The sequence below is a fragment of the Marmota monax genome, unplaced genomic scaffold (genome assembly GCF_021218885.2).
Source record: "Marmota monax isolate L192 unplaced genomic scaffold, Marmota_monax_Labrador192_F-V1.1 WCK01_AAM20220418_F8-fsc00024, whole genome shotgun sequence".
Lineage (NCBI taxonomy): Eukaryota > Metazoa > Chordata > Mammalia > Rodentia > Sciuridae > Marmota > Marmota monax.
Window position 1 is genome coordinate 24,294,388 of NW_026695224.1, and position 12,745 is coordinate 24,307,132.

General features: G+C 39.6%; 1 protein-coding gene across 7 annotated transcripts in view; it reads left to right on the top strand.

Moving 5' to 3' along the window:
- The window catches only part of Hydin (HYDIN axonemal central pair apparatus protein), a 398,809-nt gene that overhangs the window by 80,577 nt on the left and 305,487 nt on the right, over positions 1 to 12,745 (top strand). For all 7 annotated transcript variants that reach the window (XR_009225878.1, XR_009225879.1, XM_058575799.1 and 4 more), the window contains 2 exons: positions 63 to 182; positions 3,271 to 3,405. Coding sequence is in view for 5 of the 7 variants with exons in the window: in XM_058575799.1 (XP_058431782.1) it covers positions 63 to 182; positions 3,271 to 3,405 (255 nt within the window). In the remaining 2 variants the exon portion in view is untranslated. The remainder of the gene's footprint in view (positions 1 to 62; positions 183 to 3,270; positions 3,406 to 12,745) is intronic.

A 12,745-nucleotide genomic window follows, 5' to 3' on the forward strand; every position in this document is an offset into this window, starting at 1 on the left:
AACTTTCCCAGTAATTTTTGCCACTATGTGACGATATGAATAATTTATTCTTTCAACTGCAGTTTTCAGGAGTTGATTTGGATCAGACATTATTCCAGCCCTTTCCATCAGAGATTGTATTCCAGAACTATACTCCCTGTGAAGTCTATGAGGTTCCACTGGTACTGAGGAACAATGACAAAGTGAGTATATTTGCTGGGGTACATGAACTTCTCTAGATATATGAATAAGGTTTGAGTAAACTTGGATCCTGTAGGATCTTAGATAAGTTCTTTCATTGGATAGACTTAGGAAAATGTGCCCTTTGGCTTTAGGCTTAACGAAGACACGGCTAGGTCTGTTCAAGTGTTGCTCTACTTTCAGTTCCAGTGCAATGCCAAAAAAGTAGTGAACTCCCAGCGTGTGAACTAACTTGTTAAAAAAAGGATTGATTTGGTGAATGGCTTGGAGTTTTCACATTTGAGAACTCAGTTGGGCTATATTTTTATTTAAGGCAGAGCAGGTACTGTTAGTGTTTATATGTACTCCACATGACAGAACACCATTTTCTCAGTTCAATGTATAGACTCTATGCATAGACACATATGGATGGCAATTATTGAGCGTTTATATTTGTATTCTGTAATGCATTTTTATTCTTTGATTTATACTTCTAAAAAATTTCTTGTATTCTCCCTTCTATTTCAAATAGCCTTCAGAGTTTTGTCTACAGGTAATTTAGGAAGGCTTCTCTTGCTGTCTAGGCCTCATCTCTGTGTGATTATGATGGAGGATTTCTTCTCCAGTCTTATGTCTTTGTCCTCAGAGATACCTTAGGGGTTTATTGCAAGAAAAGGTATGAAATGCCTGGGAATTTCCTTGACATCTGACAATAGTGCAAGAAGGGAGAATGTGGAAGTTCAGCATGAAGCACGGTGAAATGTGAAACAGGATTAGAACAGGAAGAAGGCATCTGAGAGGTGGTTTACTTCAAGTGCAAAGTAGAAACACGTACAGGAGCCCAAGAATATGGAGACCAAAACATTTGAGCAATAAGAAAAAAAGAGAAAATAAGTCTATGTAGGAATCCAAATCAAGTGGGAAGACTTGCAGTTATATTCGATACAGTAGCTCATTAAAGGAATCAGTGATGCCTTTCAGAGCTCAATAGGGTGATTTATCGACAGCAAAGTCAGACTTGGAAGAGAATGGTATATTTAGTTCTTTGCTGCAAGTATTGTTAGCAAGAAAAGCTCATGGGACAGAAACTAAACGTAGGCAAAGAGATGAAAAAGAATCTGAGGTACTTGGGGTTTAGTCCCTAGACCTCAAGAAGAGGCACATTACATAGACACTGAGAATTTTCTTTTCATGTAGGGCTTCCAACCAATTCGGTTTCTCACTTTGACTTTTCTTTTTCCTTTATTACTTTTTAAAATTCTCTGTCAGTTATTCTGAGGCTATTAAAGGCAGAGAGGAGCTAGTTCAAAGGGTCTTTTGGGCAATCCTCCTTGGCCCTAAACAAGAAATGATTATCATGGGGGTATATATAAGCAAGTCAAGGGGAAGGGACTGGGTTAAGTTTTGTCAGCACTCAGTTCTCGTGGATAGTCCAATACTGCTTGGTAAGGTTCAGCGAATGTAGGCCCCATAGAAAGAGGGAAAGTCCAGCTGCCAACAAGCAGCCTTCTCCAGGCTGGGCAGGCTACCTCAGAGCCTTTGTACAGAGTGGCTGATGTTAGCCAGTTTCTCTGCTCCTTCAGTTCATGGTTTTATAAGGAGCCACTGGGAGAGACTTAGGACTCAGAGAAATATGCCCCATTTACCCTTTGCTTTCTCATTGACAGGGAGTATAAAAAACAGAACCTGTTTTACATTATCTCTTTGTTCCATACACATCTGGGTGAGAGTAAGCTGTGAGCACTCTATAAACCACACATGATTATATTTTAGATACAGTTATAAGCACCCAGACTCCAGAGTTGGACGAATCTGAGTTCACATTCCAGCTGTGCACTCTCTAGCTAGAGACCAAGGGCACATCCCCTCACTTCTCCAGGCCACGGGGATGATAACAGTACCCATTTCAGTAGAGTGTTTTGAATATGAAATGAGATAATGAATGCATTTGGCTAAGTGGTTGTCACATAGTTGGTACTAACCCAGTATGGGAATTATTATTGCTAGTGCTGCCGTTGATTGCCTTTCTGATTTTTAACAGGTAATTATGCTCTCACTGAATACACTCTCAGAGAGCTTATCCAGCACCACTCAGCACAGCACAGTGACTGCACGTTCCCATGACTAGCAAAGCCTGTTCTGCTCCTATCAGATATGCACACCTCGTCCTTGTCTTCACACTCTCTGGGCTTATCATCTGAGTTCTTTCTGCATTTCTTCTTGTCTTCCCTGCCTGGATTATAGCTCTGGGAGGTTTTTCACTTGAGACTTACGTCATCCTTTAACTAGTTAACTGAGTTATAGTTAACTGTCTTCTGCCCTTTTGGTCATTTCTTAACAACTCCTCCTCCTTTTTTTTTTTTTTTGTATGTACACACTTCTCACCCTTGACCACCCCATTCTCCTAGGATTGCATTTCTTTTATTGCTGGGCTGCTGAGGTAGAGATGTAGCCCTGGGCCAGGCTGATCAAGTGGAGGAGCAAGCCTCTGAAGAGGCCAGCTGTTTGGAGCTGCTGCACGGGTCTGGGGGCACCACTGTGTTTTCTGCTCTTGCTTCCTAGCAGTGCCTTCCTTGGGACAGTCCCACAGGGAGTCAGGCGAGGACTTGCCCCCCAGCACCGCTGCTTGGTGAAGCTTCATCTGTAGAACGGGAACCATGGGGAAGTGCAAAGGCTATTGTGAGGATGGAGTGGCTGGTCATGTCCCTTGGATGGTCCACAGAAGGAACCCATTAAGGTGGTTTCCTCTGGAGTTGTTCTGCAGTGCTGGGAGATCCAGCTTCCCTCTGCTGTGTGGTGAGGTCTTAACTGATGAAGCACTTTAAATAATCAAGTGAACACAGACTTGCAATAATAATAAAAACAAGTAATGGTAATGTTAATAAAAATTAAAGTTGAAATGTATCAAGGCCTGCTTTGTGGGAGGTATTGGGATAAAGAAGGTACTGTCATCAATCTGTAGTTGAGGAAACAGAAGTTCAGACCTGACCAAGGTCACCTGCCTCGTAAGTAGTGGAGGGAAATTTCAGTCTCAGCTTGACTCCAGGTTTTGTGCCTTTTCTTGTTTTTCACATGCACAATGTCTTTCATCATGTGTTTTTTTTTCTTCAGATTCCAAGGATGGTGAAAATTATTGAGGAAAGTTCACCTTACTTTAAAGTAGTCAGTCCCAAAGATATTTGCCACAAAGTAGCTCCGGGAGTGCCATCTGTATTCCGAATCCTCTTCATTCCAGAGGAGAACAAGGTAAATAGCAATGCTGGCAAGAAAACAGAATTGTCACTAGAAGTTTACAATTCAATTCCAAACACTCATGGAGGTGAGTGCTTGTGTTATTGGTGGACTTGGTAGGACTGGTGTTGGTGTTGGTGGGCATTGGTATAGAGATCTTAGTGTTTGGTGGTGGCCGGTGTTGGTGGTAGTATTTTTGTCATTGATGGTAGTTGCATTAGTCTGTTTTTTGTTACTATAATAAAATACCAGAGGGTGGGTCATATAAGGAAAAGAGGCTTCTTTAGTTCACAGTTTTGGAATTCTAAACAGCATAGCTTTAGCTCTGGTAAGAGCCTCCTTAGCTGAGTTACTTCATGGTGGATGACATTATGGTGAGAGCATGTATGGAAGCTAGAGATGGAATGATGAGATGGGAAGCCAGAGCTTAGGGAGGGTCTACCTCTTGAAGGTCCACACTCTCCCAATGTATGGCAGACCATGCTCCACATGAACTCAGGGGACAAACCACATCCAAACCATCGCAGTGGAGTTAGTGTTGGCAATGGTGGCGTGGATGGAACTGTTGATGGTGGTGATGGTGAGAGGAGGGTGTCTAGTAGCACTGGGAATGAGAAATAATTGTCAATCTCTCATATTCTCTTATACCATTCAATTTATACAATATCACACATGCATTGGGAATCCCCTAATTAAAACATTAATAATTGTGGAATCTGAGTGATGGGTACATTGGGGTTTCTTCCACTCTTCTGTTTTCTTTGTGTATGTTATAAAATTTCCATCTTCACAAAGTTTGAGACCCTAGTTGGTGATAGCTTTCCTCTCCAGATTCTAACTTGACTCAAATGTCAATCACGGTATTGACTTGGCAAAGAATGTGACCGAGAGAGTATTTTCTGCTCCCCAATAACTAGTAGATAACTGATACTCAGTAAAAAGATGATCTACATTTATTCCCACCAAAACACAAACAGACAACCTGCAGCTAAGAGCAGAGACCTGGTCTACTTACCCCTGTTGGCCCATAGGCAGGCTAGAAAGGGTCTGCTTTCAATAGGAGGAGAACCCTACCCCCAGCTGCCAGGAATCAGCTCATGATCAGACTCTCTTCTGGGGTCAGCCTTTCCCCAGTCACAGAAACTCTAGTTCCTCCTAGGAGGGAAGGAGCAGGTAGGCAGGACTGAGCGCATGGGCCTCCTCTTCAGCCCTTCTCCAAAAGCACAGAATTGTTGGCCAAGTTTTCTTTCCTGTGAGTCTAAGTGGAGACTCTTGGGGAGGAGGAAAGGGGTTTTACCAGCACGACTGAAGGAACAAGGACTGAAAACAAGACTTAAGTAGGTGTAACAAAATGTTGGGTTATATGTAATGTTAGCAGCATGCGTGCTTATCTGTATGGCACCACTGTGTTTGGAAATTAATGGAGCCCAGCAGAGTCAGGCAGAACTAGCTCTGAGCCTCTGCTTCTCTACCACTAATACTTATTGTAAATTGCTAATGTCGTTACCAGTATTCCTGCTGCTACTAGGATTATTTCTACTTTTCTGTAGAGGAGGGATAGAAAATTTCATGTGGCCTACCAAGCATTTGCTAGCTGTAGTGAATGGGTCAGAATTCCCCTATGGTAATTGTGCTGTCGCTACTTCACTGCTTTGTAGTGTTACTATTTATTTCATGCATTTTGTTTATGGAGCTATAATTTTTATTTGGGGTGCTATTAAGATAAATGAAAAGAGGACTCCAGATGTAGGACTTTTTGCTATATATTACTGATGTTTGTTTGTTTTTGCTCTGTCTGAATGCTGTCTGTGAAGAGAAGAGAGCCTGGGTTTAGTTTAGTGTCAGCTTCCTGCTCTGGTCACTTCTGCAGGAAGCTGGTTGTAAAAGCCTTTGTGTGGCTTGAAATACAAAGCTTTTCTTAATGGTTTTCATGTTAGATAATGTATGTCTTCTGTTGGGCAAGTGGTATTCCACCTGCATGTTGCTGAGAAGGTGGAATATTCTGTACTGTGTTGGGCATGTGAATTACATGATGATTTCTGTGTCAAATCTGTATATTTGATATTTGTTCTTTCAAAAAAATCTGTGGATTTTACCTTGGAAGCTATATTATAATAATAGAGGGAGTTAGTGGGAGTATGGGTGAAACCAGAGTAACAGAATGTTAATAATCGTGGAATCTGAGTGATGGGTACATTGGGGTTTCCTACACTCTTCTGTTTTCTTTGTGTACATTTAAAAATTTCCATCTTCAGAAACTAAAAGAAATTTTTTTATTGGTTATACTATTTATCTATACAGTAGATAACAGTTGAAACATTTTAGGTTTACTGGTTCTTTATAAATATTGAATGCTAACATTCTCATTGAGTATTAATACACTTGGCTGCATTTGGTTGCTACTTATCTTACTCCTAGCTTTCATATTCTCTTATACCATTTAATTTATCCAATATTACACATGTATTGGGAAACCCCTAATTAAAAAAATCAACAAGTTGAATATTGTTATGCATTTTTTCTTCTAAATATTTAGAAGTTGTCAAGGGCTACGTGCATGCATGAGAAGACATAGTGAGACTAATGGTTACCTGTGAGACATTTAACTATCTACTTTTGGATCCATTGAGATTTTGTGTTGGACTTGGACTCTATGCAATAATATAGTTTACAGAACTCATTTTTCTAAAGACAGAGTTGTTCTCTCCTGTTGCTGGGGCTCAGACTGATGATGTGAATTTAGTACCTCCATCCACCCTCACGGCTGGAAAGCTGACAGGCAGGCGTGCATGGAATGACTGACTAGGTTTAGGGGCACTGTCTTCTAGGCTGTTCCAGAATGCAGCCAAAGAGTAACTAGAGCCAGATTTATTTTAGGAGAGAGTCAGTCATTTCACGAAATGGCACTGTTTCTTCAGCTGGCCACATTGATAGCCAACGTGCATATGTATTTTTCCTCCTTATCCCCTGCTGATCTGCGGCCTCTCCATTCTCATTTGCCCTCCTCACATCTGGAGTGTGAGATATGTAAATTGCAGCATGCCACAGTTAATAAGCCAGTCCCCTTTCAATTGGATTTTCAGTATCCATGTATATTAGCACTTGAAGATGATAATGCAATTTACATTTTTTTCCCTGTCATCTATTAATCTGACTTCCTGGGGATGGAACTTGTTAAGAATGCCAAAAGTCCAGATGACAGGTGCAGCACATTCACTTTGACTTTCCTTGTCTCTTCCCACACAGACTTTAAAAAGCAACAACAACAACAACAACAACAACAAAAAAAAACATTGAATTTGTTATTAGTCTAATATAGAGTATATATCATGTACTGTTAAAATATAATAGTCAATGTTATCATATAATAACACTAAAAAATTCCGGACACTGGCATTTTTTGACCTCTTAAATTTGAATCTTCAGTATTAAAAAAGGTATGAAAAATATTAAGCTTTTGTCAGAAAGCAAAACAGTACTTCCTCAAACTTAAAAAAAAGCATCTTGTTTATACACATGTTATCACGTGGAAATGGCAGCGGTGTTTGAAGAGAATATCCAGTGACACAATTTTCTTATTCAGTTAAATTTTGAGAAAATGTCTAATTTGTTGTCCAAATGGTTTTCCTACTTTGTTATTACGAAATATAAAAACCTTGTCCCGAGGAGAATAGAAATGTTAACATATTTTATGTGTTCTAGGTGTATAATAATCATAAACTATGTTGCCAGCATTTCAAATCAAAGTGTAGTTGTCATCAAATTTTCCACAGCCAATAATTCTTGTTGGCAAAAATAATGGTAGGGAGTCTGTTTCCTTTCTGGGTGGAATGAGCCCTCCCCGGTTCTGTCGGGATCTCCTTATAATCCCAGGGCCTAGCACAGTGCCCAACGCATAGGAAATACACAGTAAGTATTTGTTGAGTGAGATAAGTAAATAAAAAGTTATTCCCAATAAAATATAATGAAACTTCTTCAACTTGGAAGACGGCCTACAGATGATAAAAGCAAAGTATAGGAAAGGACTCATTTTCTTTTTGTGTCCTAAATGTTTTCAAAGTTAACTTTCCCATCATTGCAACAGGAGAAAGACGTCTAAGAAGTCTTCTCTAGGAGGGATGTTTCTATTTTCTTTCATGTCTCAATGAGTCGACTCACTACTTTTTAGCTTTCTGGACTTGATAAATATAATTGGATAATCAGGCTAATGAGGAATTCTCTTTATGAAGAACCCTTGATAGTTTTGTACCCCGATGAAGATATTATGGTTGACTAATGTTCTTTGGCTCACTGTGTGCATTATTTGAGCTACAATCCAACAGTTTGGCCCTCATAGAGCTTATGTTACCTAGTGAGTTGACAAATATATAATTAAATGTCAGTTAGTGACATGATAAATGATACTCTTTGATAAAATGAAGAGTATGATAAATAAAGCTCTTTCCCTGAAATAGGAGGGTCAGGGAAGACTTCTCTGTTGGAGTAGCATCTGGGCAAAAAACTAACTTAAGCCATGCAAACATCTGAGGAAAAAGCTTTCTGGGAGAGGGAACAGCAAGTACAAAGGCCCTGTGGCAGAAACATGCTTGGCTACAGGCTCAGGGGGGTACAAAATGACCAATGGGGCTGAAGCAGAGGAAGCCTCTGGGAAGAGGCAGAGGATAAGGTTGCAGAAGGTAAGATCATGAAGAGTTAGGAGTCATTCAGAGTAGGGGAGGAAGTCACTATAAAGCACTTAAAATATTTTTATTATGAAAGCTTTCACTGATATGTAAAAGTTGAGAGTTTAGTGTGGTGGACTGTCATTGCCCAACCCTTCCCACTATCAGTGCCCAATCAGTCTGGCTTTGTCCACCCTGCAACTATCCTCAAAGGGTTTGGAACCCATACATCAGATTTTTTTCAATTGTAAATACTTCATTATTTGTCTCAAAATCATAAGGAACTTTTTAAAAGTTAACCACAATACCAAAAGTATACCTAAAAAATGACCATTATTCCTTAATAACATCAAATATTCCGTTAGTATTTAGTATTTCACCAATTGAGTCATAATTTTTTTTAAGTTGATTTGTTTAAATTGGGATGCAGGTCAGGTTTGCTAGTTGATCCTCAATGGATTGCTTGCAATCTTTTGACTCCTGTTGCTTATATACTGGTGGCCAGGTATAGAGCCTTGGTTAGATAACTGTTTAATTATTATTATTTTTTTTGGCAAGAATCTTTCATAAGTGATGTGCTACTTCCTATTGTATCACATCAAGAGACACAAAATGTCTGTTATGTTTTGTTTTGGTAATGATACAGTGAAGATCATTACTTAGATCATTGAAGTTTCAGTTCCTAATTCCATAATTGGTTTGCATTTACTGATTGGAATTCTTCTAAAAACAACAACAACAAAACTTTCCCTCATCAAATTTTTAGCTGAAGTGGAGTTGGAGAATATTGTGCTAAGTGAAGTAAGCCAATCCCCAAAACCAAAAGGCTGAATATTCTCTCTCATAAGTTGATGCTGGTCTATAATTGGGAAGGGGGAGGCATGGAAAAATGGAGGAACTTTGATTGAGCAAAGAGGAGGGAGGGTAAAGCAGTGAGAGCAGGAAAGACGGTGGAATGAGATGGACATCATTACCCTGGGTACACGTATAACTGCACAAAGAGTTTGATGCTACATCTTATACAACCAGAGAAATGAAAAATTGTGCTGCAATTGTTTACAATGAATCAAAATGCATACTTCTGTCATATATACCTAATTTAAATAAATAAATAAATAAGTTTCTGAATCTATATGGAACAGAGACAAATCAAAAAAATTCAAAAAAGATATACCATCAATGTATCAATGTTAGTTTTAAACTGATTGGGACTTCAGAAGTGATCATTCTGTTTTGAGGGGTGAATTTCAGATTGAGAAGATACCATATAATAATGACTTGTAACCAACTAATGAATGTAGAACATTTTCCAGGGACACAGCATGTGAAATCCACCAAGACCTGATCAGATCTGGGTCTGCCATGTTGCTATTCCTCTGTTGAGTTTCAGAGTAAAGGCAGAAAGAGGATGAGGGGGCTTAACATGCTGGTCCTGATCTTCACACAGAGAGACATTCACTGTAGTAGAAAATGCCATTTCCCTTTGCTGAAACTTTGAAAGAATTATTGCCACGTTTGCATCCTGTCATGGCACTAATGTAAAATCATGACTCATTTTTTTCACTTCTTGAAAAGTTGTATCTGCCATTTTCGTATTCGGATTTTTTTTTTTTTTTTTAAGTTTGGAGGCTGGGCATGTTGGAAGGAAGACTAACAACAAAAAGTGATTTGGAAGTTTCATCTGGAGAGCATTGACATATAGGATAACACTTTAAGATATAGAGTAATTGTGGCTAAGTCTCTCATAGTAGAGGGGAAAGAGCTCAGAATAAATATTTCTGGCTTTGAATGGTGGCCTGATTGCTCTGGATCTAAGTACAGTGAAAGGGAGTACATCAACTGAAGTAATTGCTTAGCTTGCAGGATGACAGAGCTGCCCAACTCATCATGTCTGAATTAATTCTAAACCAGCAAAGCAATATATAATAGTATATTATGTAATTTAATACAGTCATATTAAATGCACAACTTCAATATTGAAATGTGTTGTAAAGAATTTCTTAAAGAATTTTCTCCATATTCTCTTATGGATATGTGAATTGATTATGAAAAAATAAATAATTCTGATCCAATTTCAAACATTCCTCATTTAGGAACTTGAAAAGATTTAAAAACATTCCCCTTAATATCTCAACCAGCTTCCTAAACCTTTTCCCACTGTCTTTAATTCCTTATGGAATGAGGAAGAAGATACGTGGATATAGAATAAAATAAGACAAAATGCTTTGGGATTTCCTTGAATCCTGCCTTCCACAGCATCTTTTGTTTTTGTTTTTTCGTTTTCTCTCAAAGCCTCAATTAATATTAAAGTTTCCACATGTGCCAGCTGCTCTCCAGTTTATAATTCCCCACAAAACCTTTGCTGGCTGTGGTTTGATCTCCTCAGAAAAAAAAATGAAAACAGTGCTTATCTCTTCAGGATTCTGTTGTAATCAGACTAGACTGTAGCGTTGAATTCCGTGGGGTTTTCTAAAATCAAATATCTTGGTGTAATTTGTACTTCCTTTTATTTGCATGCCATAAATTCCTGGCATTATCATTTAGAAACCAGAATCAATTGTAAAGCAAAGAGTCCAACAACTCAAATTTAATAAATTTCATGAGTCCTGTTCATTAATTTTTATTACTTGCTCCTACCATAGGGCTTTTATGTTTCCAGTTCCCATTGCCAGGAACACTCTGTTCCTGGGTCTCTCCAGGCTGGCTCCATCTCTTCTTCATGTCTCCGTGCAGAGGTTGCCTCCTGAGGAAGGTCATCTTGGTTGTTCTAACCTAAAGCCCCTTCCCGTATGGTCACTTGACCATGTGTTATTTTCCTCAGAGCCCCTTTTCTGAACTCATCTTGTCCTATTATTCCAAGGTTTTAAATACAGGCCACTGGAAGGACAAAGATGCCAGTGTTGAGACCAGGAGGCTGTTCAGGAATGGGTTTGGCATGGAGAGAAGGTCAGAAGATGACCTTGAATGGCTTTGTGGAGCCTTTTGGGTGCTAGACAGAGGTTCCCCCTCTGGGCTGGTACAGTTGGGGTCAGCAGAATGGGCTGGATGTCAGCCTCCAATTCTGCCCCTCAGCAGGACAACTTTATGCACAGTTGCAGACAGAAGCATTAATCGGGAGCTTCGGTTTGAGATATGATATGTTCACAGCCAATGAGATACCTCTGGGTAGCCGGGTATGAGTTTGAAGTCTGGGTTTGCAGAGAGAACATCATGTGTTAGGGTTACAGAGGCTTCACAGGAGACTTTTCTTTACACATATTTATATATGGATTGCATTGGATATAATGTATCCTTTTTTCCCCTACTTGTTCATTGTCTCATCCATCTTCATGTAAGAGGAAGTGGGCTGTGACCATGTCTGTTTCCTAATCAACTATATTCCTCAGCCTGGCAGAGTGGCTGGCACCGGGCACTTAATAAACATAATTAACTGAATAAATTAATTGGGAATACCACTATTTCCTACTGTTCTGTGGCTTCATGAAGCTGTATGTCCATCCATGTCACTTGTTTCCATTTCTACTCTTCTCCCAAAGCCCAAAGAGAATTTCAATTTTGTTTGTCCAGGCTGAGTACATAGCTCAGTGGTACAGTAGTTGCCTAGTGTGCACAAATCCCTGGGTTTAATTCCCAGCACCACAAAACAAACAAACCAGAAAACCCTCCACCAGTTAACACCATTTACACATGATTACTGAAAGGAAATTTAAGTTCAAAATGATTTTACATTTATTAAGATTGCCTTGCTGCTAAAACACACCAACATGATTGGAAAACTGAAAATGAAGAAAAATAAACTTGATTTAGATAATATATTCCTTTCATGATGGACTTCTAAGCTTCTGGCCAATTCTTGGAGGGACTGTTAGTTTTCCTCTTACATTTAGTCTTGCTTATTGCTGAGGGTTCACTTTTAACATTGCTATGTTGCCAACAAGCATTCTGTTTCTAGCTAGTGAGATGACTGAAGAGTTCAGTGTTTCTGTTGCATTTAGACCCAAGACTGGAAGAGATGGGTGCTTAGAGCCTCAGAGTTTTTGTTTGGCTTTGCACTAGAGGGGAGGCTCACACCTGGGTATGCACCAGTTAGTCATTGCTGCATAACAATAGAGCAACCCAAAATTTAGTTGCTTAAGTAATAAGCATTTATTGTTGACCACAAAACTATGGTTAAGCTGGGCGGTTCTTCTTGTACTGATTGGGCATTCTTTTATCTTGGGGCAGCAGCTCTGCTCAACTTGGCTGGGCTTTCTCTGATATCTGGGGATCATCTGGCTGAAGCTAGTCTGGCATGGCCCTCGCTGGAATATCTGGGATTTCCTCCTGCAGTAGGTTATACCAAGCTTGTTCACATGGCAGTGGCAGGGTTTCAGAGCAAGACTAGAAATACCAAAGCCTTTTGAGGCCTCACCTTGAACTTAGTATAGTACAACTTGTGTCTCTGTCTATTGCTCAAAACAGGGAGCAGAGAAATGAACTCCATATCTGGAGGAGAATCTGCAAAGGCACAATGCAGAGTGTGGGTATGAAGAGACCACTCATTAGAATCATCAATCCAACACATGGGCCAGAAGGATATATGGGGGTGAGGGAATTGGTGTGAATCTCCTTTGATTAAAGAAAAATGTGCCGTGAAACCTGAGCTTCTCTACTGGCTTGTAGGCTATAAGGCTTAAACTATACTCCTCTCAGAA